The 27089-nt window shown below is 37.7% G+C and overlaps 1 protein-coding gene across 1 annotated transcript in view; it reads right to left on the bottom strand.

Moving 5' to 3' along the window:
- The window catches only part of LOC126188355 (titin), a 516411-nt gene that overhangs the window by 415952 nt on the left and 73370 nt on the right, over nucleotides 1–27089 (bottom strand). Inside the window, exons 4-22 of the mRNA XM_049929953.1 lie at nucleotides 26722–26874; nucleotides 26457–26608; nucleotides 22563–22793; nucleotides 21807–21951; nucleotides 21614–21680; nucleotides 20775–21090; nucleotides 20521–20667; nucleotides 18382–18617; nucleotides 14397–14626; nucleotides 11814–11957; nucleotides 9590–9847; nucleotides 8789–8932; nucleotides 6916–7191; nucleotides 3644–3860; nucleotides 3307–3454; nucleotides 2868–3048; nucleotides 1836–2093; nucleotides 1569–1705; nucleotides 1042–1303 (exon numbers count right to left, since the gene is read on the bottom strand). Of these exons, the coding sequence (XP_049785910.1) occupies nucleotides 1042–1303; nucleotides 1569–1705; nucleotides 1836–2093; nucleotides 2868–3048; nucleotides 3307–3454; nucleotides 3644–3860; nucleotides 6916–7191; nucleotides 8789–8932; nucleotides 9590–9847; nucleotides 11814–11957; nucleotides 14397–14626; nucleotides 18382–18617; nucleotides 20521–20667; nucleotides 20775–21090; nucleotides 21614–21680; nucleotides 21807–21951; nucleotides 22563–22793; nucleotides 26457–26608; nucleotides 26722–26874 (3702 nt within the window). The remainder of the gene's footprint in view (nucleotides 1–1041; nucleotides 1304–1568; nucleotides 1706–1835; nucleotides 2094–2867; nucleotides 3049–3306; nucleotides 3455–3643; nucleotides 3861–6915; nucleotides 7192–8788; nucleotides 8933–9589; nucleotides 9848–11813; nucleotides 11958–14396; nucleotides 14627–18381; nucleotides 18618–20520; nucleotides 20668–20774; nucleotides 21091–21613; nucleotides 21681–21806; nucleotides 21952–22562; nucleotides 22794–26456; nucleotides 26609–26721; nucleotides 26875–27089) is intronic.

Here is a 27089-nt window from a genome sequence, read left to right as displayed (position 1 = left end):
TACCCTCTCCCTTAAAACCCAATCCTTTTGTCTTTCCTTCTCCTTCCCTCTTTCCTGACGAGGCAACCGTTGGTTGCGAAAGCTAGAGTTTTGTGTGTATGTTTGTGTTTGTTTGTGTGTCTATCGACCTGCCAGCGCTTTTGTTGGGTAAGTCTCATCATCTTTCTTTTTAAATATATTTTTCCCACGTGGAATGTTTCCCTCTATTATATTCATCTTTGTTTTTAGATATATTTAATAGTAATTTCTTACACAACCTCAATGACAATTAAAATTTAGGTTTCAAAATAAATATAGTTTTCCTTTGTACAAAAGACATATGATTGCCAGAAAGTATCAACACACATACATCCTTCTCATGTTCATCCACCCATGTCATAAGTGCTGTCTGCAGCATGGAAGCAGAGACACCACTTTCTCACAAAGTCATGTTTAAAAATCTGGTGCAGCCATTCCTACAAGTTACAGCTAGAAGTTAGATTATTGGAGACATAGTATGAAGCACATTTTTTTATGTTTTGTATTTAGTTGTTTGCTAAATGTATATTTGAATCAAAAAGGCAAATAGCTGAGTGACCTAAATGGTCTTTTGTAAACTACCAAATAAATCATGTGATTGATGTACAAGGTCATTCAAGAAGGTAAAGTTCAGGAAAACAAAATGTATCAAAACAAAATCATGCTAAGGGAGAATTTAACAATAAACAGAAGCCATCAAATGATGCACAGTTTCCAACTTCTGTAATGCCCATGCCAAAATACTTTCCAACACAGTTTCAGCTATACTTTTCTGTTGCAGATATATCCAACTTTGAAAGCTCAGGTGTTCATTAACAACCACCGCAGTTATGTTTGCAACAGCACATAACTATTTTTGGTCATTGTGTATGAGGACCACCTCAGCCCACTCATCTCACTGATCATTCCTAAATCAGTGTGTCACTTACAAATAAATTATCTGTAGTGTTGATTCAAACACAAATGCAAATATAAAAAGTACTTACAATTACATCACCTGTTACATTGTGTACATTCACATACCTGTCTTGACAGGCTGACCATTGACAAGCCATTCAACTCTCATTGTAGGGTCTCCAACAGGCTGAAGGCGGCACTCCAGATGGATGTTTGTGCCTTCAACAGTTTCAATGTTATGTAATGGTCGAGTAAATTGCGGAGCTTGAACCACTGTAACATCTTCTGTTACTGTTCTTCGATGTCGAGAGGCATCTTCTAAATACTGGATCTGTTCAAGAGCTGATTCATTCTGTGTTTCCGTTAAAATATCTGAGCGACTGATTACCTGTCATACAAAAACCACCATGCCAGTCATTGTCAGACAATGAATGGAGGAAAGGTGATAAGATATTACAGAGGATACTAGGTTACATTTTTTTCTATTGTTTGATTCAAGCTCTGTCAGTTACTTTCAAGTTAAACAGTTTACTCTGAATTTCTACAATCATATAACTACCTGAGTAACAGGTTCAGTGAATAAAAGCAACACTCCCTCACGAAACTCATCAATTTCATTTGTATATAAAACTATAGTCTTTGCACATACTAACCCTCACACAAGCTGATGTGTGTGCAGATCCAAGATGATTTGTTGCTCGCACAGTGTATTCACCAGAATCCATAGAAGTGGCCTGCACGATGTCTAGTGCCACATATCCAAAGTCATAGTATGTTCTAAAGCGTGAACCTAAAAGAACAAAACAACTGTACATTTCTCTACAAGAACACATATTTAGCTTAGTGCTTCATCAGTGTTCCCTACATATACTCTACTTGCTTACATATTGTATTAATTATGTTTGCAAATAGAAACTTACCAACTGTGATTGGTCGTCCATTATAGAACCATTCAACACGCATTGTTGGATCTCCCATAGGCTCCAGACGGCATTCCAAATGAATATTCTTGCCTTCACTTATGGGTTTTGGGTCTGACAGAGGCTGTACAAAGATTGGTTTCGATTTTGAGATTTCTTCAATATGATATGATGGTTCAATAAACTTTGAGTCTTCGAGGCGTTGTGTCTTTTCATATGTGCCACGATGCATACTTGTGGTGTCTATGCTTGAGCGAGCTGCATAAGGTAAAAATACAATGATTTGCAGATACTTATGAAATAAAGCAATTGATTATGACTAAGTTACTCTTGAGAAAGGTTTCCTACATTAAAAACCTTACAGTAGATGACACTGAACTACAAAAATGCATCATGCCAATTTTACAGGATAATACAAATGTGGTAAGTGGTGCAATGATTTACTGATATTCCTACCAACAATCATTCAAATGTAGCCATCATATGTGCATGTCACTATCTCTGATCTGACCAATGACAAGCCTCTTTGGGAGGAGCTCGATAAGTCTGGTGAAATTTCTGAAGACACTGCACTTCTAACACTACTGAGATAAACAATTTGCAATCCTGTCTATCACCATCCATCCCACCCCCTGTTCTTCAAATGATGGGGAGGTTACAAGGTAATTATTTTACAGAATGTTCTTATAAACTGTAAGTCAAACTTTTCAACTGAACTGCAGATGTAAGTATCATCAGATTATATAAAACAATAAATGAAAATTATGGAAAGCAACCACTCACTTCTAGCAGAATGATACATCACACAAAGAAATATGTAACATCACAGAATCACAGAGGTGGAACTATTCTTTGAGTTACTGAAGAAGAGTGGTAACCTTGAAACTAGTAATTCCTCTGTGTTGTTAGATGCTTCTACATGGTATGTACCATGCAGCTGTAAATTAGTGACTTATCTTCCTCACTTTTGCTTGTTATTTCATACTGGTATTTCTGTTATTTTAATCAGATTATGTACAACAGTTTACTCACTCTCGACAACCATACTGGCTGACAACTGTGCTTCACCAAGGGCATTTCTTGCAACCACAGTATAGGTACCAGCATCTTCAGCACGGACACCAAGAATGTCTAATGCCACATAACCAAAATCATGATATGTCTGGATTCTGTTAGCAGTCATAATTACCTTCCCATTGAAGTACCACTCAATCTGAAACAAATGAAACATTTCTGATAGGAGGTAAACAACAGTTGCATCACTAGAATAAGGTAATTTTTGTATACATAATCCGTAAAAATTTCCAGTAGAATTACAGGCAGAATGAGATAATGAAGCAAGACTAAAACTCAATAATCCACTAAAAATTGGAACTAATAGTTTCTTTCCAAACTGTAAATATGCTGATTGTCAGATTACATGACCAATCTCATAAGTGTAGTTCTTTCTAAATTTTCTCTGGACTGTCACCTGCAATGTTGTGTCATGTTGAGGCTCCACTCGGGCTTCAAAGTGGGCCCTCTGACCTTCCACAATTTTGTTGGTACCCTTCAGTGGACCAAGAAACATTGGTTTCTTTGTGACAGTAGTCTCTTCTTGAAGGCTTCGGCCATAGCGACTAAAATATTTAAAAGGAAATATTATCTGAGACATGAAAAAGCCAACACAAGAAGCAGTCAATGACAATATGAAATGCAGGAAGATTAAAAATTAAAAGAAGATAACTAATGCACTTCTACACCAATACTGCACTAAAACAACACAATCAAATTTGTTAATATTACAGAATGTTTACCAACACACATACCTTGTGTCTTCCAGATACTGTATTTTCTCAAGGCCTCCTGGGTGTTGACTGTCCATAATGATGTCTTTCTTACTAACAACGGTTAACTTAGCTGATGTTACAGCCTCTCCCAGAGTATTTATTGCACGACATGAGTAAGTGCCAATATCATGAGTTGTGACTGATTTAATTGTTAATGCCACATATCCAAAATTGAAAAAACTTGTGATTCGTGAACCTGAAATTTGGTTATAATGTAATTTTGTACATAAAATACCTGTAGTTGACAAAAGAATGGACTATCTATAAATCTGCAAAATAAGTTATGTGAAGTACTCAGAATAACTTAATGCACTTACTCTTCCTTTTTTTTCAGAAATATAAAGTTTTTGATATCAAAATTTCTGATATTACCTTTTATGAGTTAGATGTGATGTTTCCTATATGATAAATGTGGGACACAAAGGCTCAGTTATGGTTTTACATCATTTTCTTTATTTGGTACTCTGACAGGGTAGACACAGGCAAGCCAGGCTCCACCTTCCATTTTCATCCAAAAATGGGAAGTAATGTTCTGGCATTTATGATCTGTTGACACTCTAGGAGCCAACAGTCATTAAAGACTTTCATTATGGGACATTATTTCACCATAATTAAGAGTGCATGAATGATGGGAGAAGACCAAAAAAGAAACATGATGGCATACAGGAAAAGCAAATGATATACAAATTTGTCATGAATCCCAAGGTGTTTAGCTTTCATGAAGTTGCAAAATTTCAGTTAAAAAGCAGCTGACTGAAAGACAAGTGTAATTATTTGATTATGACACATTGCCTGTTGAATCGTTGCTTCAAAGGAAATAATTCTCCAATCAACAAAATAGCCACAGTATATGACATGTGAATTCATCGTTTTATAAAAACAAGCAGGTTCCAGAGTACAATAGTGGCAACAGCTCTAAAAATCAGTTGAAAACTCAACTCTCCATACAAAAAGTGGATGCCACAGTGTTCTAATGCTCATAAGAATTCACAACATACGTTCACAGTACAAATAACTGCTACTGTAGTATGCTTTAATTACAGTAGTAATAATATTCTACATCTCCATCAAAAGGTGTTTGGTCTATAGTCCAATATAAAGTAGTTGTCACTTGACACCTAGTGGCCTGGACTGACTGCTTGTGCCAGCTATACACCAATCAAAGCCTGACATTGTCGGATCCCACAGCGTTACCACTTTGGCTGTGCAAAGCTTTGTGCTTGCCACTCCTCAAGTGGGAAACTTTTCTGGGTGCAGATTTTTAGCTAGAACTCTGTATTTAACTAATATGAAGGACATATTTTTGACATGTTTAGAGACCATTTAATGGCCTGCACCATATTTGAGCCAGTGATTTTAAACTTAATACTTGTTACAGATTAAATATAGAGAAAATTGCAAAAAATGCCATTTTCTGATGGTTATGCATAGCAAATACAATGCCATACAAAACATTGATACATTTTTGGTAATCATCAGAAAACAACAGTATTTTAGTGATGTATGTGAATTTCAGATTTTTTGCATGATTTTTGTAGGAAATGGTGACTTTAGAGCAATTTTCTATTGCTGTGGAAAGTGGACTGCTGTGGCAGCTGCCTGCAGACATTATTTGTCACAACAACATTTCAAGTCATTTTAAATCAGACTATAGATCAGCAACATGTGTACAAGTGCTACCACACACAATGTAATATGATTGCTGAAGGCGACCTTTAGCAGTATTAGTGTCCTGTATACATTTATTATCTTTATTCTTTGGGGTGTCATTGGAGGAGTCATCTCAATGTGTTTCAAAAGTTGATAATAAGTCAAATACTAATTTGTGTAACAAACTGTGTAGTTAGATTCAAATTAATGATGTGAATATAATAGAGGGAAAAATTCCACGTGGGAAAAATATATATAAAAAACAAAGATGCTGTGACTTACCAAACGGGAAAGTGCTGGTAGATAGACACAATAAAAATACACAAACACACACACAAATTTCAAGCTTTCGCAACCCAAGGTTGCTTCATCAGGAAAGAGGGAAAGACGAAAGGATGTGGGTTTTAAGGGAGAGGGTAAGGAGTCATTCCAATCCCGGGAGCGGAAAGACTTACCTCAGGGGTAAGCGATTGGAATGACTCCTTACCCTCTCCCTTAAAACCCACATCCTTTTGTCTTTCCCTCTCCTTCCCTCTTTCCTGATGAAGCAACCTTGGGTTCCGAAAGCTTGAAATTTGTGTGTGTGTTTGTGTATTTTTTATTGTGTCTATCTACCAGCACTTTCCCATTTGGTAAGTCACAGCATCTTTGTTTTTTATATAAACTCTATAGTTACACACTTGAAAAAAGCTGTGGTTCTAAAACAGTATCCTGAGAAATGTGTTACATATACTGTGTCAGTGAGAAGTGCGCATGTCATTTTTCATGTCTGATCAGCACTCAAGAATTGCAAAGCAATGGAGTTGGGTGCCTATATCTAGTAAGTTACACTAATACTAAAATTTCTTGTCTACATTTCATTTACTATTTGTACAAATATGTATATCCACAAATTAATTAATTACTCAATTTAGTTTTTATATCCAGTCATTTAGTATTGTCTCAAATAGGCATGTGCAACCTTTGGTGACTCATAGGCCTGATTCACAAACTTCTTAAGTTCATGAGCTGCTTCTTCAAGTGACTGACAGCAACGCTCCAAATGTAAAAAGGCGAAACTGTAGTGTCCATGACATTAATGTTTATGGGGTAACACACCAATATGAATGACATCCCTTACCAACATTCCATGCCAGAAATTAGGCTACAAAACATGTGCTTTTGATAGTATTTTCATTCTATGCTCACCCCAGGTCAGACCTGGCCCACAGGCCACCAGTTGCCCACCTGTGATTTAGAAGCTTGTAAAATGTAGATAAAGTGGAAGAACATTACCATTAAGTGTACAGGAATGTAAAATATTATGTGTTCAAATTGTAATTTATCCTCCATCTGCAAATATACACTGACATGACCAGTATCATTCTAAACAGCAATCAAAGGGCGAATAAACATACAAATAAATAAATATGATCAAAATCAAAATATAAAGCTCTTTTGTGTTAAATGCACAAGCAAATGGAAACAGAAAGATAATATTTGAAAATGACATGAAAAATATCTTTTGCCATGTCACAGGAAACAACCGTTGATAGTTAGTCTACTTCCATGTTACAGTGTAGAGAAAAATAAAACATGCTTCTATCAGAGCAGGTACTCACTGGCTTCAACTGGTTTTCCATCTTTTAGCCATTCCACTCGTAGAGTAGAGTCACCAATAGGCTCAAGACGAGCTTCAAAATGTGCAAATCCACCCTCCCTGATATTCAGCTGGTCTTTAATTGGTGACTTAAATTCAGGAGGTGCTGTGCTCTCTGGAGGTTCCTGCACATATCGCTGTGATTGCAGATATTGCTGATAAGCTTCCAGTTCTTCAACTTTCTCAATATATCTCTGCTGCTCTGGTATACCGAGATCTGCTGTCACGCTAGTGCGTGCTATAAATGAGTGAAAATATTTAATTTAATGAAGAAACACAATTTTGTTAGTTTCATGAGACAAAAAATATAGTCTAATTGATACAAAATAAAAAACATCTTAAAACACTTGTATGAAAACAGAATGTCCCCAGTATGTGAAACACTTTAATGTTTTATAGTACCAGGAACAAAATTAGCATTAGATGAAGCGTAGAATAAAAAATAAATAAAAATTTAAAAAAATAAAAAGAAATTTGAGAAGTGAAAAGAGTGCTATTAAACCTCCTGCATCTTAGAAAAGAGCTTTTACAGCTTCACACCATAGATATTGCAATATCTTGACAGATAAAGTATAATTATATCCAACCTCAGCCATACTCACAGATGCTTTCAAAGACACTCTGTTTTCATAAAATTAACTGCCCTCTCTCTCTACCTATCCCTCTCTTGTGTCACCTGCTATGTTATCCTGCCATCTCTCTGTCTCTCTCTCTCTCTCTCACACACACACACACACACACACACACACACACACACACACACACACATGCACACAAAAGTCATCAGGTCTCATTTCTCTGACAATTTTTTAAGGTGTACCCAATACAAAAAAAAAACTGCTCTCAAGGTATTTTGTACAATACCCCTCCTAACGTCAACAGATAAAATCATGTTTCTGTTGACATTAAAAACAAAAACTTGCCAGAATTGTTATTTTATATATCTAATTGACTAAGCTACCTCAAATTAATATAGTGTGGTTTTCAATTCACATTTGTGGAAGGAAAACATGAATAATAATCAGCATTTTCAATAATGACTGAGTACAGCTCTTTCATTTAGCATTACTAATACAAGTCCATTGACAAACTGAAATGTGCCGAGAGTATGGAGAGACAACAGAATGGAATACCAACACTACTCTTTCCCTGCTAAAAATGCTGATTATTAATTGTATCTGTCAGCAGTAGCTAATCCAGATACATCTTCAGCCACCTTACAGTCAGATCCAGTCCAATGTGACCTCTTTTCTTCCTAGAAGTTAAATAAAGCATTTATAGGTATGCTTCTGAGTACCTAGAAGCAACTGTGTACACTGGGCAATATGTACAAGGATGCATGTTCTGGAAACTTTCCTTTGTGGTTTTGCAGGACACACTGAGGAATGTAACTGAGAGAAGAGCATATTGAGATGATAAGATTTTGGGAAAGCAAGAATCTGCAATACTTTCTCAACACTTTCAGACATCCAATTTTTCTCTGAGGTTCAAAATAACGTAAGATAATTAACGACAAGAGAATTTTGTTGTTCAGATGTAGCTGCTGTGCTGTTTTCACTACTTTTTCTTCCAATAATTCAGTCTTGGTGATTTATTGCTTGATTAACAAAGAAGTAACATCCACATGATAAACCAGACCCAAACAAACAGACTTCTCTGCCCATTGATCCCTAACCCAAATAAAGTCAAATGTTTTAAATTTCAAAGCAAGCCACACTTCCATTTCAGATGCTCCTCTACCCGCAATTTCCTCCGTAATCATTTACCAAACCTTTTTTTCTATGCTATCTCAACTACACATCTCTCTGTTGTATAGCCTCTTCAGACTTACTCACCTTGAACTTTGAGAGTAGAAGAACTAATAGCCTCGCCTGTTCTGTTCACAGCTCGCACGGTGTATGTACCAGCATCTTCAGCCCGTAGGTGCAATATATTTAAGGAGACATAACCGAAGTTGAAGATGGTGGTAATGCGAGAACCTGTTAGGTACAAGAAATCAGTACCATATAACAAGCACCTTTTAAGAAAATACAACAAACATTTTTTCATGAAAATATATGTATATAGTACCTATCTCAACAAATATGTAACACTGAAAATATGTGTCCTAACACACTGCTATACGTATCATCATTGACAATAATGATTACTTAGAGATAAAAATATATCTGGACCAAATTTATAAATCTGTTCATTTGTTTCTTCTGCTTTACCCTTGTTATTTAAATTTCAGTCCCGTGTTGTGCATTATTATTATTATCCTCTGAACTCTCTCTGATGCATTCACCTTCACTTTGTCTCTCTCACCCTCACAACATGTCAATCTTCGCCATCCTGGGATTTGAGTGACCCGCACCTCCTTCTAACATTCCCCAAACTATTTCTTTCCTCCCTGATAGAGGAACTAATAGTTCCAAAAGTTAGAACACATTCTGCACTTTTATGTGTGTCACTTAGCAGTGCTGGAATTTTGCCTCATGAAGGTTAATGGTCTGCCATTCCGTCTGCTTGTAATTTTATAAGTTTTCATAATTTCATATATGAGGTAGAAGGCTATATCAAATAGCAAAATATGATCTCAAAACAGAAAGACTCCTATATTTCCAACATGTAATGGAGTTAAAAGAATGACGCACTTGCTGTGATCGGTTTCCCGTCCTTGAACCACTCCACCCTCATAGTGGGGTCGCTGACGGGAGTGAGCTGTCCTTCAAAGTGGGCATTTCGGCCCTCTTGCAGCTCTCCTAATTCCTGAAGTGGTCGAATGAAGTTAGGCCGTTGAGACGAGACTTCTTCTATACTCTCTGTACGCTGATAGCGTGAGTAGTCTTCCAAATGTTGGATGTATTGCAGGCTGTCGGGGTGCTGACTAGATTGTTCGATGCCAACTCGGCCTGAAAAAAATTAAGCTCTCTTACTAAACAAACTTTTTAAAAAACTAATAAAAATATATAACATCCAATGAAATCTAAATATTGTGAATTATTTCAACCACACTGATGAGATACAGTGTAGAATCTTTGGAATACCAATTGTATTAGATACTTACGGAATACTGACTGTCTCAGAATGTCACACAAGTATGAAAAATATATTACTAAGCTGAAATTATGATTCCTTGTCCAACTTTATTTATGATTTCACATTAACTGCATTTTTAATGTAATGGTTCCTGAAAACTGGTGTATTGTCAAAATTAATGTAATCAACTACTGAATTTTTGATCATGATACTATCACTGTCTTTATTAGTTGTGATTGCCATTTCAACAGTTTGTCAATTTCAAGCATCTACACCCTTAAACGGATCATGTACAAGGGCTGTTGACATTTAATTCACCAAACAATTGAAGTGCTGAATCATGCTCGCCGTCCGGGGTAGCCCTGCGGTTCTAGGCGCTTCAGTCTGGAACCGCGCGACAGCTACGGTCGCAGGTTCGAATCCTGCCTCGGGCATGGGTGTGTGTGATGTCCGTAGGTTAGTTAGGTTTAAGTAGTTCTACGTTCTACAGGACAGATGACTTCAGAATTTAAGTCCCATAGTGCTCAGAGCCATTTGAACCATTTGAATCTTGCTCAAAGCTATGCTTCTGAATATAAATTTATCCATGTTACTGATAGTTGAACTCCATGCCTGTGGACCGAATTACTTGAAGAGCTACAGCACCCAGTCAGCTTTGACTGGTTGCTGTATTCCTTCAAGCACTTTTGAATGGGTTATCTTTTTGCAATAAGCATTCAGGAACCTTTTCATTCCTGTGAAGTTCACAAGCAGTACCTGGAATTGTTGCTCTAGATTTCATGTGACTTGTTGTTAGTGACTAGCACACAGCTTTTCATAAGCCACTAATAAGTGACTAAATGTACAGAGGCCAGCCATCAATTATCTGCATTAAATTTTTGTTTATTGGATCAACAGCAGAAAATTTGTAATGCCTTTATTTCAGGACATAGTCATCCTGGTGTCCAGTGCATCTGGTAGATTATTCACAAGTTTTCCATTATCCTGAGATAAAAAGGTTTTCAGGTGAGCACCAAGCTATGTATGTAACTTGATGCAGTGTGGTCAGAACTGAATGCAGGATGTTCACACACCCTGAAATGGGGGTTCCAAAGTTTGAACAGAGAGGGGATCGATATTGGATCACAGTGACATGCAAGTATAGAAAAATTCCAACACCTGACCTTGTCATTTAACTTGAATTTTAGACTACATCTTCTTGTGTTTACAATGGCTTCTGATGACCTCTATTCTAGGAAATGTTCTAGAACTAACCCTACTGAGTTCCAAAATGTTTTTCCTGTAGAGGGTTGATTCTTGCATATCTCTCTGGCTGAACAGTCAGGAATTTTATATTCCACACTACGTCATTCGCTATTAGCTTCAAAGTGATTAATCCAAATTTCATCTCCAGTGATGATTGATTTCAGTAAAGTTTTTCCTACATTAGCATGATGGTCTTGTAGGTCCTGACAGATTCTCAAATGATTGCTCTGGTGTTCTTTACTGATTTAATTTGGCATTCATCTTATGTACACTTCACAAAAACTGAGCCTGTTATGCACAATTACATATGCAGAACCATGACTAACACGCACATAGTTTTCCATTTCATCAATGGTTACTTACAGGTTATTCAGAAACAGACCACAAACTGCTCGAAGTTGGCATCAGTACCGGATGTGGTTAGGCAGTTTTCTCTTTCATTATCTTTCATGCTCGGTCAGTCAGTTTTAAACAATTACAGATAATTACGGTCTTATGTTCATATTACCATGTATGCAGTAATTCAGATGAGATATTGTGAAAAAAGCTTCACTTATTTGTCAAAACCTGCTAAGTATTTTGTCCCAGACCCACCTGTTACACTCAGCAGACCATGAGATTCAACTGATCCCGAATTGCTTGACACACGGCAAACATATTCTCCACTGTCCTCCAGCTGAATGCTTATCAGGTCAAGTGCGATGAAACCAAACTGAAATGTAGCTGTAGCACGAGAACCTAAAATCAAACATAACATGTATGGTTATCTATATGTGAGAATTGTTTTCAATCATTCAAAATATATAATTCTGTGATGTAATAATAAATAATGAATGATGTAATAGTTATGCAGGCAGAATGGTCATACTTCAAGAAATTGTTCATCACAATGCAGAGGAATTCCATAGAAAAATTACGATGTACTTAGGCTTTTGAAACCAAACATTCCTTTTATAGAAGACTGGAGGAAATGACTAAGAAAAATGCAGAAAAAAATGGGAAAGATTGTAAAAAGAAAAGTCAATGTAGTATCAAAAAAATATGCTGAGATAAGGGAAGCAATAAGTCACACTAGAAGATTCATAGGGCCTAGACTGAGCAATGTCAAGAATATCATAAGTATAAATATAAATAAATATAAAAATTATCCTTGCCAGTAACTGCATTTGTGGGTTTCGCATATTCTAGCATTCGACCAGTGTCATTTACACACATCAAGAAACGTTTTGCATCACCCTGGTTCCCAGAACTCCTGAAGACAGATATTGTAATCACAGGCACAGTCCCTTTGATTGTTGAGAGATGTCACTAACCCCCCCCCTCCCCCAAAGATGTAAACAACCATGCATGAGCAGCACCTATAAGATGGAGGGGGTCCAACAGACGATCACTTCCAGTCATTCCACCAGGAAGGAGGCACACGGCTCGTTTTGTCTGTAGTTCAACCATGCTTAGACGGTCAATACCGCAGTTCTATCACATCCGCACTGTTACTTTGTGCCAAGAAGGGCTCTCAACAAAGAAAGTGTCCAGGCGTCTTGGAGTGAATGAAAGCAATGTTGTTCAGGCATGGAGGAGATACAGAGAGACAGAAACTGTTGATGACATGCCTCGCTCAGGCCGCCCAAAGGCTACTACTGCAGAGGATGACTGCTACCTACAGATTATTGCTCAGAGGAACCTTGACAGCAATGCCACAATGTTGAATACTGCTTTCCGTGCAGCCACAAGATGTCATGTGCAATAGGCTCCATGACATGCAAGTTCACTCCCGACGTCCATGGACAGGTCCATTTTTGCAACCACAACACCATGCAGTGCAGCACAGATGGGCCCAACAACATGCCAAATGGACCATTCACAATTGGAATCTCATTATCTTCACCGATGAGTGTTGCATATGCCTTCAACCAGACAATCATCGAGGACGTGTTTGGAGGCAACGCAGTCAGGCTGAACCCCTTAGACACACTGTCCAGTGAATGCAGCAAGGTGGAGGTTCCCTGCTGTTTTGGGGTGGCATTATATGGAGCCGATGTAAGCTGCTGGTGGTCATGGAAGGCACTGTAATGGCTGTACGATATGTGAATTCCATCCTCCGACCAATAGTGCAACCATATCAGCAAGGCATTCATCTTCATGGATGATACTTCGCACCCCCATCGTGCACATCTCGTGAATGACTTCCTTCAGGATTCGGGAGGACAACGGTTCAATCCCGTGTCCGGCCATCCTGATTTAGATTTCTCCGTGATTTTCCTAAATCGCTCCAGGCAAATGCCGGGATGGTTCCTTTGAAAGGGCACGGCCGACGTCCTTCCCTAATCCGATGAGACCAATGACCTCGCTGTTTGGTCTCTTTCCCCAAAAAACCCAACCCCCCAACTTCCTTCAGGGTAATGAGATCGCTTGACTAGAGTGGCCAGCATGTTGTCCAGACATGAATCATATTGAACATGCCTGGAATAGCTTGATAAGGGCTGTTTATGGACAACATGACTCACCAACCACTCTGAGGGGTCTACGTTAAATCGCTGGTGAGGAGAGGGACAATCTGGACCAACAATGCCTTGATGAACTTGTGGATAGTATGCCACGATGAATACAGGCAAGCATCACTGCAAGAGGACATGCTACTGGGTATTAGAGGTACCGGTGTGTATAGCAATCTGGACCACCACCTATGAAGGTGTATGGTGGTTCAACATGCAATGTGTGGCTTTCATGAGCAATAAAAATGGCGGCAATGATGTTTATGTTGATCTCTACTCCAATTTTCTGTACAGGTTCCGGAACTCTCGGAACGGAGGTGAAGCAAAACTTTTTTTGATGTATGTATTTCTACTGGATTACTATTCTTTCTGTCTATTTGTTGCAGGAAATATCACAATTCCTGCATTATAAATTCATTGTATATTTACCTCCTTCAGATCCCTAAGTCCAGTTTTTTCACTTTTTTGTTCACATATTTCCTATATCTTCCTCCATCTCCTTACTCCAAGAGAGAAATATCCTCGGCTTTAAAAATTGTTATATGAGTACAGCTGACTATAATAATTGTTGAACTCCATTTATAGTGTCATTAACCTATTTTTAAAATAATTTTATTCTGGTTCCAAGTTCTACAAAGAAAGTCATAAGATTAAGTAAAAGTTATCATGAAGCTGGTATACTCACTTGCAGCCAGAGGTCTGCCATTCACAAACCACTCAACTTTCATGCTTGGGTCACCAACAGGCTCAATGCGAGCCTCAAAATGTACACGTCCTCCCTCAACCTGATGAGCATTGTTCAGTGGAATAATAAATTGTGGTGGTGGGTAGATACGCTCTTCTTCTGGCAAAGGCATGTGAGGCTTCGCACGCTCCACATGGCGTAAATAGATTACCTCAGGCCCTGGCTCTGGTCTGCAACCACAAAGATTTTTATTATGAAATCCAACACATATATTTTTTTTTTCAGAAAGAAATGTATGGCATTCAATAATAAAACCTATAATGATATTTCAACAAGGTATATATACATATGTGGTCCAAATGGAAAAATTACATTACATTCAGGAAAAAACACAAAACTTGATTTTTGCAGTAAAAGGATAAATGTGTTAAATGCATGTGGCCTGTCGACAATGACACAATTTTACAACGCCCAAATACAAATAATGATTGCATATCTTAAATTTTTTATCAGGCTGCTCAGCATGCAGATTGTGACAGCAATAAAATAAAGAGTGAGTGTAGTTTGAATGACAAATAATGAATGATGTTAGATTAGATGACAGGGCAGGGGACAATATTGCCTTTGGTCTTGTTGAGGATAGATACTAGCAATTGTCTGAAATTATTTTGAGAAACTACAAAAACATAACTAAGAATCAACATCAGATCATCTTCCATTAGGAAAGTGGAATGCACTCCACATCTGTGATATAACATTCAAAATCGTAAAGAACAGCATTCATCATTTCAGTTCTAGCTTTATTAGAGGAGATCCAGATTTTGGCCAGTAACTAGCCATTATCAATGCTAAAAGTACAATAAGTACATAGTCAGAGCATAGTATACAGAAATAACAACTCATAACATAACCTATACTCCTTGTACATTGAATTAAATACTAGTATTTCAGAGTTGTATACGTGCCCCAATACGTCTACACCTGTTGTTTAAGCTCTTGTTACTATTCATTAAAGACTATTGTATAATGAAGGTAGGCTTTGCAGAGAACACATCAGTTGGCTTTGTGGCACCCCCTATATTAACTACATAATACATAACCTTCAAAGTAAGGCAGTTATGTGCTATAATTAAAATTTGCATAAGAATAAAATAAAATAAAATACAAGTAAAATTATTGATGTTGCTGTACTGTCTTACTGTCACATTTAACAGTTAACATAAGAAGATATTTAAAAAATGCCAGATTCACTCTTCTGAGCTAATTATTTTCTTAATCTTTAACAGCACAGGTAAAATCAGTTCCACAAAATTTACAAACAGCTAGGAGGCACATGATATATGGCTGTGGTCATTGGAATTGATTTGCATATTTTTTTCTTTTATACTTTTGTTAATTGTCACAATGAGGTATTTAGCTTCTATCACTTATTGAATAGTTCATAGATGGTGCCAAATATCACCAAGATAGATCATTGGTGTGATTTGCCAATCTGTAATGGATGTAGAAAGTATTGATCTCTGTGCTATTTCATACAGATTTTTAATTATAAGTACAATAAAAAAGATACTGAATTGCTGCTATTAACAATGTATAAGCATCTAAATCAATATAACATGGAAAAAGTTATGTAGGTTCAACATTATAGCTATCATATTCATACAGTATCATATCAACGGCCACTACATATCAGCAAGAAATCAGGAACTATTTTGTATCCCCTGAGTCACATGTTTCACAGCTTCCATGTAATCAGGTTTCAAATAATTCCCAAAAATAAGCATTTTTCATAGTGACCCAATCATTAATCAGGTTGCTGCTAACACTCTTCTGATAGCAAAAGACCTCCATCTCTTCTAGAAGGTTGAGCAACTGCCCTTCTCACCCTTACCCAGAAACCTATGCTTTTTGTTGTAAGTAAATGAACAACCATATTCAGTCTCTCCATGGCAGCCTTGAATGAATTATTTGTAAACTGGAGGCAGTGAAAAATGTGACCAAGGGGGTACAAAATATGTCTTGACTTCTTGCCAATATGTAGCAGCCACTGACATAATAGTGTACAAGTATGATGGTTATAATATTGAACCTACGTAACCCTTTCCACGTTATATTGATTTAGATGCAGGTACATTGTTAATAACAGCAATTCAGTATCTTATTTCATTTTACTTATAATTAAAAATCTGTATGAAATAGCACAGAGATCAGTACTCTCTACATCCATTACAGACTGGCAAATCACACCAATGATCTATCTTGGTGATGTTTGGCACCATCTATGAACCATTCAGTAAGTAATAGAAGCTATATACCTTGTTGTGACAGTTAAAAAAAGTATAAAAGAAAAAAAATATGCAAATCAATTCCAATAGCCACAGCCATACATCATGTGCCTCCCAGAGGTTTGTAAATTTTATGGAACTGATTTTACCTACATTTTTAAACATTAACAAAATAATTAGCGCACAAGAATGAATCTGCAATTTTTTATATCTTCTATTGTTAACTGTTAAATGTGGTACTAAGTCAGTACAGCAACATCAATAATTTTACTTGTATTTTATTTTATTTTATTTTATTCTTATGTAAATTTTAAATTTTATTAGATAACAAAACTGCTTTACTTTGAAGGTTATGTATTATGTAGTTAATATAGAGGGTGCCACACAGCCAACTGGTGTGTTCTCTGCAAAGAGTCTTTAGTCTTTAATGAATAGTAACAAGAGCCTAAACAACAGGCGTAGACATATTGGGGCACATATAACAACTCTGAAATACTGGTATGTAATATATGGAGATGTCATGAGTTGTAATTTTTGTATACTATGCTCTGCCTATGTACTTCTTGTATTTTAAGCATCAATAATGTCTAGTTACTAGTCAAAATCTGGATCTCCTCTAATAAAGCTAGAACTGAAACGATAACTGACTGCTGCTCTTTACTGTTTTGAAAGATGACAAATGAGAATGTCTTGGCAAAGGATCAAACCACATTCCTCCTGTATGTGGGTGCCACATCTTAAGAATACCCGGCCGGTGTGGCCGAGCGGTTCTAGGCGCTTCAGTCTAGAACCGCCCAACCGCTACGGTCGCAGGTTCGAATCCTGCCTCGGGCATAGATGTGTGTGATGTTTTTAGGTTAGTTAGGTTTAAGTAGTTCTAAGTTCTAGGGGACTGATGACCTCAGATGTTAAGTCCCATAGTGCTCAGAGCTATTTCTTAACAATAAAATAAATTCATGCGGATGTAAACAGAAGTAAATACTAAAGCTGTAGTAAGAGTTACAATAACACTCATAAATAAAGAGAAACAGACTAACAAATTATAAGAAACTGAGTGTAGTCCACCAACAACCAGAGGGAAAATAAATAAGAAACCATGACTTCTGACACACTCAAAAAAATGTGTCTCGACTGATAGATGACATATGTGGGAATTAACGAATTCCACAAAAAATGAATTAATATGGTAGATCTGTCATCAACCCAAATGATGGTTTGAACACTACACAGCTTTGCTACAAATGGTCTTATTGGAAGTGGCTGCCTTTGCCTCCATCCAACCTTTGAACGGACTTATCCAGCCAGTCTTAGGGGACCTACACTTCATTGTGGACTCCAAACCACAGTGCACCTCAGCATTTTTCACATTAACGAACATTGCCAGAGATGAAAGAAGTCACGAGTGACAGATAAAAGTTATACAACTGAATTGGAATCAAACCCAATATCTTTGAATCTGTAGTCCGTCACTTTTATCACTGAGCCGTCGAGATGAACTAAACAAAAGAAGCATACAACACTGTAAAAGAATGGAATGGGATGTAGACGCAGAATTTTAAAAAAAATCTAATATTGATTTTGCATCTTTTCACTAAATTTTGTCGTATTTTTTCTATAAATACTGTAAAATACTTCTTCCATAGTTATAACTGTGTTTTATGATTGGGCTTTATGTGAAGGAATCATTCAGTAATACTTACTCAGGTTCAATGACCTTCGTCGGTCGTGGTAAATTAAGACGACGGGGAGGAGGTGTGGCGCCCTTAGGTGTCTCGACAAAGAGACGAGCACGTGTGGCGGTGGAGCCTGCGACGTTCTGAGCGGTGCACTGGTACCAGGCCGCATCCGACGCCTTGGCTCGCGGGATGTCCAGTGTCGAGGCTCCACCGTCTGTGTGGATGTTTACATCAGGTCCCGGCGCCAGGGGGACCCCATCCTGTACAAATTAATTTTTGCTGAATTTTTTAAATGCTCTTAGTCACGTTTTATCTTCTACAAGTAACTGTTAGTGAAGATTTACCTTGTCTGAACTGAATGATTAATGCTGACCCTGCAGGATATCCTGAATTAATACTGCAGTACATAAAATACATGGGTGTTGATAAAAGAGTTATCAGTCATTTCTATGACAGTGACAAGTAATTACTTTTGACAGAAAGAAAAATTGTAAAAACAATTATAAAGAAAGATCGGTTACATTTTTACATTTGGATACATTCACAGATGATGCTTCAGTTGTTGTTACAGTCTTCAGCCTGAAGAATGGGATGATGCAAGTATCCTCGGTAATCTCTATCCTGTGCAACCCTCTTGGTCACTGAATAATTACTGCAAACTCCGTCCATCTGGGCCTACTTACTGTATTCACGGCTAGGTCTCCCTCTACAATTCTACCCCCTCCAATCACTCCCACACTTCTCTTTCCCTTCATTATCAAACTGTCTATTCCTTGATGGCTCAGGATGTGTCCTATCAAATAATCTCTTATGTCAGTCAGATTGTGGCAAAACTTGAGGAACAAAATGTAAAATGAGAAACATAAAACATTATCATTGTGCCCAGGTGTCTGATAAAGAGTACATAAATTTATTTGAAAGCACATGGATTCCAAAAAGAAATGATGTGATTATTCTTCTTTTGAATATAGTCATTCTTTCCATAATTAATATTTTACTCTGCTTCAGAATGTGCACTGTGGTGATACTTCTTGGCAGATAAAGCTTTGTGCTAGACTGGGACACATACTCATAACCTTGTCTTTTGTTGGTACATCCTCAAACTGACAGAGCTACTGAGGCACAATTCATGACACATCCTCATAGCTTTGTTTCCGTCAATACTTGTTTCCTACTTTCCAAACTCCACAGAGGTTCTCTCGCATAACTTGTGGGAATAGCACTCCTGGAAGAAATGATGTTGTGAATAAGTGGTTTAGGCACAGCTGCAGTGAGGCACTGGTGAAAGTAAAGCAGTGAGGGTAGGCGGTGGTGAAACATACCTGAATAGCTGAGTCAGTAAGAGCATTACCCACAAAAGGAGGTTCCGAGTTCAGGTACCAGTTCGGTACACAGTTTTAATCTACCAGGAAGTTGCAATATATTGCACACTCTGCTGCAGAATGAAAGATTCATTCTGGAAAGTATCACTTGGGTTGCACTTAAGTGATTCCTCTGCTACATCCTTTCCTCCTCTTCCAGCAAAGTGCTAGTTTCACAAGATATGTACTACAGCTTCTGTGAAGTTTGGAAGGTACCAGAGAGGTACTGGTGGAAGTAAAGCTGTGTGGGTGGATCGTGAGACATGCCTGGATAAGTCAGTCAGTAAGAGCAATACCCATCAAAAGTAATAATTCAGGTTTTTCTCTCAGTCCAGTACATCATTTTAATCTGCTAGGAAGTTTTGGAATCATAGTTACTAAATTTTTTTTACCCTCCCTTGCATGTGTGTGTGGGAGGGATGGGAGTATGATGGAGGGTTTCGCACAAATTAATTATAAGAATAAATGTTGTTATTTTATCCTCTTCCCCCCACTTCTCCTCTCCTGTCTTCCATCGACAACTACCAATCTTCACTTTTGTCCGACCTTTCTTTCCCTACTAACTCTCCATCCAGTGCCTCACATTTAAACTGACATTACTGGTTCTCTATCACTTTTTCCTATTTAGAATTTTGGTCACTGTATGTATTCCATTCTATGACCTTAGTTTGTTGTGTCATTGTCCTTCAGACATTTTTTCAGTAGCATTACACATTGTCATAGTTCTTTACTTGAAAAAATTTTAATAAACACTTTTTTAATTTAGAAATGAACAGTCACTGCTTTGAGAATTGTATCTTACCTTTTGCCATGAAATGCGAGGGATGGGAGTGCCAACAGCTCGGGCTTTCAATACCACTGGCTCCCCCTCCTTCACATGTACTGTGCTGAATCGTTCCACAAATTTTGGGGCTACAACTTGTTCTTTCTCTATTACATTTAAATTGCACTGGAACAAAATTGAATATGTAGTTGTTGATATAAATGTACATGATATATGTACGTATGCACTGAACACAAAATATTGGAAATAATTAAAAGATTGATGGTACCAACCTGGAAGGAAGTCTCTCCAGCCTTGTTGCGGGCTACACAGGTAATTACTCCAGCATCTGAAATGCTCACATTTGTTATCATGAGAGCATGGTTGCCTGATTCATTGACCAACACCTTATGGGTTGCATCATCACTGACTTGTTGCCCATTGATGAACCACGCCACTTCTGGGTAAGGTCGGCCAGTCACTCGGCAATCGAAACGTGTCATTTTACCCTCAGTAACATCACGATCATTACAAACCCGCACAAAGTTAGGTGCAAGAGCCTTCCCTGCCTCTGTGCCCTCAGAAGGTTCTGTATGAGGAACTCTTCCCCTAAAACAAAGAACAAAAATTTTTATGTGGCTATATTTAAAGACTAAGTTTGATACAACACTTCCTACATATTTAATAAATTTTAGTAAATATTTTCAGTGTATCCAAACGAATCTTCTTAAAATGTCAGCTGATTTTTCATATTAAACACTACTACAAAAGTCAACAAAATCACTGATCCTACTTAGGAGCCATTAGGATGAGATACACATCTAGTCTGATAATAATACATTAAGATAAATTCTCAGTTAACTCTGGAGGAATATTAATTCAATTGTTTTTCATTTTTCACTACTGTGAAACATACTGTTACCAGAGATTTAAGGCTGCATGTGGTAAGATGGAAAACAATTTCATATGCTGGGCTAAGTACAAAAACTCTGTTTCCAAAATGATAGTGCAATGTCCCTTCTGATAATTAGAAAATTAGATATAATGTAAAATTTCGCAGAACTTTTCAACTGTGTACAAGTTTTACTTTATGTTCTGCTATATGTAAAACTGGCATAACATTACTACAAACCTCTGATCAAGTCCATCTTGAGTCGCAGACGATTCAACAGCTAAGTAAGCAGATGATACAACACATCCTGGAAGAAAGAAGTAAAGTTATAATTTAAGATCAGGAACTTGAAAGATGGTAACCAAATTGAATTTCTGTAAGGCCACACAATCAGCACTGAGTTTGTGTTATGTATTTTTTACATCAGCAGTACCTTGAGGATTCTCCGCCAGGAGAGTATAATGTCCAGAATCTTCAGACTGGAGAGAGTTAATCTTAAGAACAGCTTGTTGGTTTGAGTAACTACTTTCATACTTCTGGGAATGAGTGATGCGCTGTCCATTCTTAAACCATGTAATCTGAAATGTTTAAATAGACTGTAATTAAAATTCACCAACACAGACAAATGCGTCTTTCATTTTTTTCCAGTCATAAAATGTAAATCTACCAATCACACAACCATTTTTCTCCAGCCAAAGAAAAAACTCCAGAAGAATAATACATTAAAATTCTGTAACACTGAACCGATTACTGCCTGACAAATCTTAACAAGGCTTGCATTCCTTATCTGCATTTTATTCAACCATGCAATAATGGAAAAATCTCTGTCTTACTAAGTAGCTCCTTCGCCAGATTATAAGTCCATAATTTTATACACAAAAACAAAAGTTGAGAAACACTTTGAATCAACAAAAGAGCAAAAAGGGATTTCACTATTTAAGCATTAGTTAGTAATGTCCCTATGAGGGACGGGATGGAGGGATTATTTCCCTTTTGTTTTTTAGGCCAGGTGAGAAAATTCCTGATCTCAAAATGCAGCATGTTTTTCAGCTCTCATTCACATCTGTTTCATGCAATCAGTTAAGTAAAAGATTGTATGACTAAATTTGGATGTAGTTTGTACTGAAAAATTTTGTTCTTTATGGGTCCATGTATACTCATTATTACATGAATGAATAAGAATCCTTACCCTTGGACGTGGGTTGGCTGGAACTTTAGCCTGGAATGTAGCTGTGGTACCTTCCTGGAGTTTGGAATTTCGTGGTTTCTGTGCTATTTGTGGAGGTGCAACAGGTCCCAGTGATCGATCAATAACTGTACTGATCTCTCTGTCAACTTCTCCAACAAAGCGCCGTGTTATTGATTCACGAAACTCAACTTCACGGAGAAGCCGGTACTCAAATGTGTCCACTTTAAAATCCTATGAATGAGTGCAGATTTTCTAAGTTATTGTTATGCATATAAAGAACAATAATTTACATTTTTTCACTTGACGAACAATAAAATTACAAAGAGATAGCATGGCTGCCCAGTATTTACCTTCAGAATGTGAAATTCCAGTACTGTGAAAGATACATTGTTTTATTTTTAAATGTGTCTATTGGCAGTACTCGAATTTTCCCTCTTGAAAGTAATTAACTGTCAAGAAAGTTGTCATAAGTAACACATAACCTAGTTACGTATCGTTGACTGCCCTGAACTTAAAGCTTCCTCTACTGTCTAGTACTTCAAATAATTCTTACAAAAGAAATCAAATGGAATTTTCTGATTCCCACAAAAGATGTCTTCAGTACATTGCTGATTATATAATGCGTACCATATACATCACAGTCCATGTGTATTACAGTTCCTCTGCATCATACACAATTAACAATACTACCGCAGCACAAAAATTAAAAGTAGAATTATTTTGTTTTATAAGTCATGTTACCACATCTTTCACAATGCCACAAGCTTGAAAACTGTGTTCACATATTTACTTATTTATTTACGGATTTATTTATTTATTTTGAAACTGGTAAAGGAGAATCAAGACAGTAATATGCCTATTTATAACAAAATAAAAGGGACAAGAGAAAACCAAAAATATTTAGGAAAGTTGCAGTACAAGGCAAATAATTTAGTAGTAAAGGAGACCACTCAAAGAATAGCACAAGCACTGAGATGTCGACAGGGACACACAAAAGAGAAAGAAAACTTGCTAGCTTTCAGAATAAATCCTTTGTTGAGCTAGAGTGTAAATACACAAACACACACACACACACACACACACACACACACACACACACAAGCACAAACTTTGGTGCAAAGTTGCGTGGGTGCTTGCTTGTGTGTGTGTGTGTGTGTGTGTGTGTGTGTGTGTGTGTGTGTGTGTGCGCGCGTGCACTCGAACTCTACTACAGTGTTTACTCCAAAACCTAGCAAGTTTTCCTTCTCTTTTGTGTGTGCTTCTGCTATTTGGTGGGTGGTCTCCTTTATTGTAGGAGAAATTATGAAAGACAAACATGAAACTGTGACTTTAACTAAAGCATTTGGTCTGGTACTTGCTATTTCATTTTTTATCTGGTTGGAAACGCATATCCTTATTGCAAGTGCACTAATGGAAAAAACCACAACATAACATAATAATTAATGTAATTTGTCTAGGTAACATATTTAAGTGGTTAACATTGCAACATTGCATGAAATGATAATTAAATCAAGACCCTAAGCTGCTGACAGACATTGATATACATCAACGGGGACAGTTGAAAATGTGTGCCCCAATCGGGACTCGAACCCGGGATCTCCTGCTTACATGGCAGACGCTCTATCCTTCTGAGCCATCGAGGACACAGAGGATAGTGCGACTGCAGGGACTTATCCCTTTCACCCTCCCCATGAGATCCACATTCTCAACTTAGTGTCCACACACTACATTTGTAGTGCCCCTGCCCATTACACTCATTACTCACAGCACACAATGTGACCGAGTCCCGTACAAGTCTGGGCAATGCCAGTGCATCCACACAGAAGAAGGTCGATGGCCGGTTAGCCTTAACTATATGAAGATGGTATCTGTTCTTTTGGACATGTCCGAAAGAACAGATACCAACGGTGACCGTGCAGCTCTCTAGAATGAAATGATAATTAAATCAAGACCCTAAGCTGCCAACAGGCATTGATATACATCAACGGGGACAGTTGAAAATGTGTGCCCCGATCGGGACTCAAAACCGGGACCTCCTGTTACACAGCAGACGCTCTATCCATCTGAGCTGCCGAGGGCACAGAGGATAGTGCAACTGCAGATACTTATCCCTTGCACGCTCCCCATGAGACCCACATTCTCAACTTAATGTCCACACACTACACTCGTAGTGCCCCTGCCAATTACATGCATTACTCGCAGCAGACAATCTGACCGAGTCCTGTAAGAGTTTGGGCAATGCGTGTGCATCCGCACAGAAGAAGGTCAATGGCCAGTTAGCCTGAATTATATGAAGATGGTATCTGTTCTTTTGGACATGTCCAAAATAACAGATACCATCTTCATATATTGCAACATCACAGGTTAATGTAAGCGCGAGATAAGCCATTGCAAATGTGAAGTGTTGGCACATTAATAACGGGTGTAACTGCAAGAATGTTGAGTGCAAGCATGCAAATGCGCATGCATTGTGTTGTATAGGTGAAGGATATCAGTATTTGGTATGGAGTTCCATACCTGTTGTACTTGGCCAGTCAATATAGGGATGATTAATGCTGTTTGTGGATGCCACTGGAGTTGTCATCCAATGACGCTCCATATGTGCTCGACTGGAGACAGATCTGGTGATTGACCGAGCCAAGCCAACATGTCCACACTTTGTAGAGCACGTTGGGTTACAACAGTGGTACGTGGGTGAGTGTTGTGTGCAGGATAACCACGAAGAGTGCTCCTGCTGTCATACGAAATTGCACCCCAGACCATAACTCCTGCTGTAGGACCAGTGGGTCTAGCATACAGACATATTGGTTGCAGATCCTCAATTGGCCTCCTTGTAACCAACACATGACTGTTGCTGTCACTGAGGCAAAATGGGCTTTCATCAGAAAATGCAACAGGCCTCCACCCTACCCTCCAATAATCTCTCACTAGACACTACGAAGTTGCAAATGTGTACTACATGGTGTCTGTCTTGGAGCTGTCCCTGAAGTAACCGATTTACAGTTTGTTATGTCGCTGTGGTGCCAACAGCTACTCAAACTGCTGCTGCAGATGCAGTACAATGCACCTGAGCCATACACTATACACATTACTGTCACACGGTCATCTGGAACATGGTCTTCTTGCATGCATACATTCTCATGACCACCACTGCCAGCAACCATTTACAGTGTTTACATTCCATCAAAGTCTTTCTGCAATATTACAGAAGCCACATCCAGCTTCTCGACCACATTAAAACTCAGTGCTGTGTTGATAAAGACGTCTTTGTCACTTTAAAGGTATTCTTGACTACATCAACTCACCACATCCAGTCTCAAAGGTAACTAGTGTTCACAACCGTTAAAGTGTGTATTTAAAGCAAATCTGATTTGCATCCTAATAGTGGTACCACTCGTGCCACACTATGTGAATGGCGTCAAATTTCAACAGACATCACCTTTCAGATGTAGAAACACATCTACCAACTTTCTTTAATGTCGCACAGCTCCTTCTAGGTGTTGCAATTTTTTTCCAACAGTGTAATTACCTTATCATTGATAAAACCAATACTGCAAGAGTAAATACATATTTATCATATTTCTTGCACACATTTTCAAAGGATATGATTAACTGAAAGCAAAAAAGTTCTTATCACATGAACTAGATAGGAAAACATATTTAGACTAGTCACGTTGCAAAACAAAACCCGAATTTCAGTGACTGATGTGCAAATTACTGTGAGGGAGAAATTGTTTTTCTCACAACAGTGTAAGCACTCATATTTTTCCACTTGATCAAACCCTATCTCACTGTTCAGGTGAATTATCACCTACTGCACCTCTGTGTTAAATGAAGTCATTTTAGAATATCATGTCAGTAATGAGAACAAATAAATATTAAATCAGTTTGTACCTCTTCTACAATGTGTCCATTAGCATATGAAATTTTTCCTGTTGTCTGTTTCTGAAATCGCTGCTGTGTTGTTCGCTGTTCAGAGGTTTCAATTGTCTGAGTAAACTCTCTCTGGTAGCCACCTGGAGGCTGCTGTATGATCTGCCCCTGACCTGTACAAGCAGTAGCATCATAATTTGACTCTTTTACATGTACATACAACACAAAATAAATTCTGAAAATCACTTCACAAAAGCATTAATAAGAACTGAAATGTGTATTGTACCTTCAGGTTGTATGTAAACTGAACAGATAGCTTCACCGTACTGATTTCGTGCAGTGCATGTGTACTCCCCTTCATCTCCTGGTCCTATTGCATTGATGAGCAATGAAACATTTCCAGTCTGTTCATCATATTTCATTTTATATTTGTTTGATTCTGTAACATACAAATGATGAATTAAACAAACTGAAAGTAACAAAAAATATTACATTGCTATTGGTATAAAATATTGAACGCATATTTTTTTTCTCATTTTTAAACAGAACTCTTTGACTGACAGTAAACATGGAATTTTACATTACAAGGCTCCAACCGCTTCTGTTATATTACTGCTTATATTTTTCTCATCGTAAACAGATACAAGTTTTTTT

This window comes from Schistocerca cancellata, chromosome 5 (assembly GCF_023864275.1).
Source record: "Schistocerca cancellata isolate TAMUIC-IGC-003103 chromosome 5, iqSchCanc2.1, whole genome shotgun sequence".
Taxonomy (NCBI): Eukaryota; Metazoa; Arthropoda; class Insecta; order Orthoptera; family Acrididae; genus Schistocerca; species Schistocerca cancellata.
Note: the sequence above shows the minus strand (reverse complement) of the source record. Positions and strands in the feature narration are given on the sequence as shown.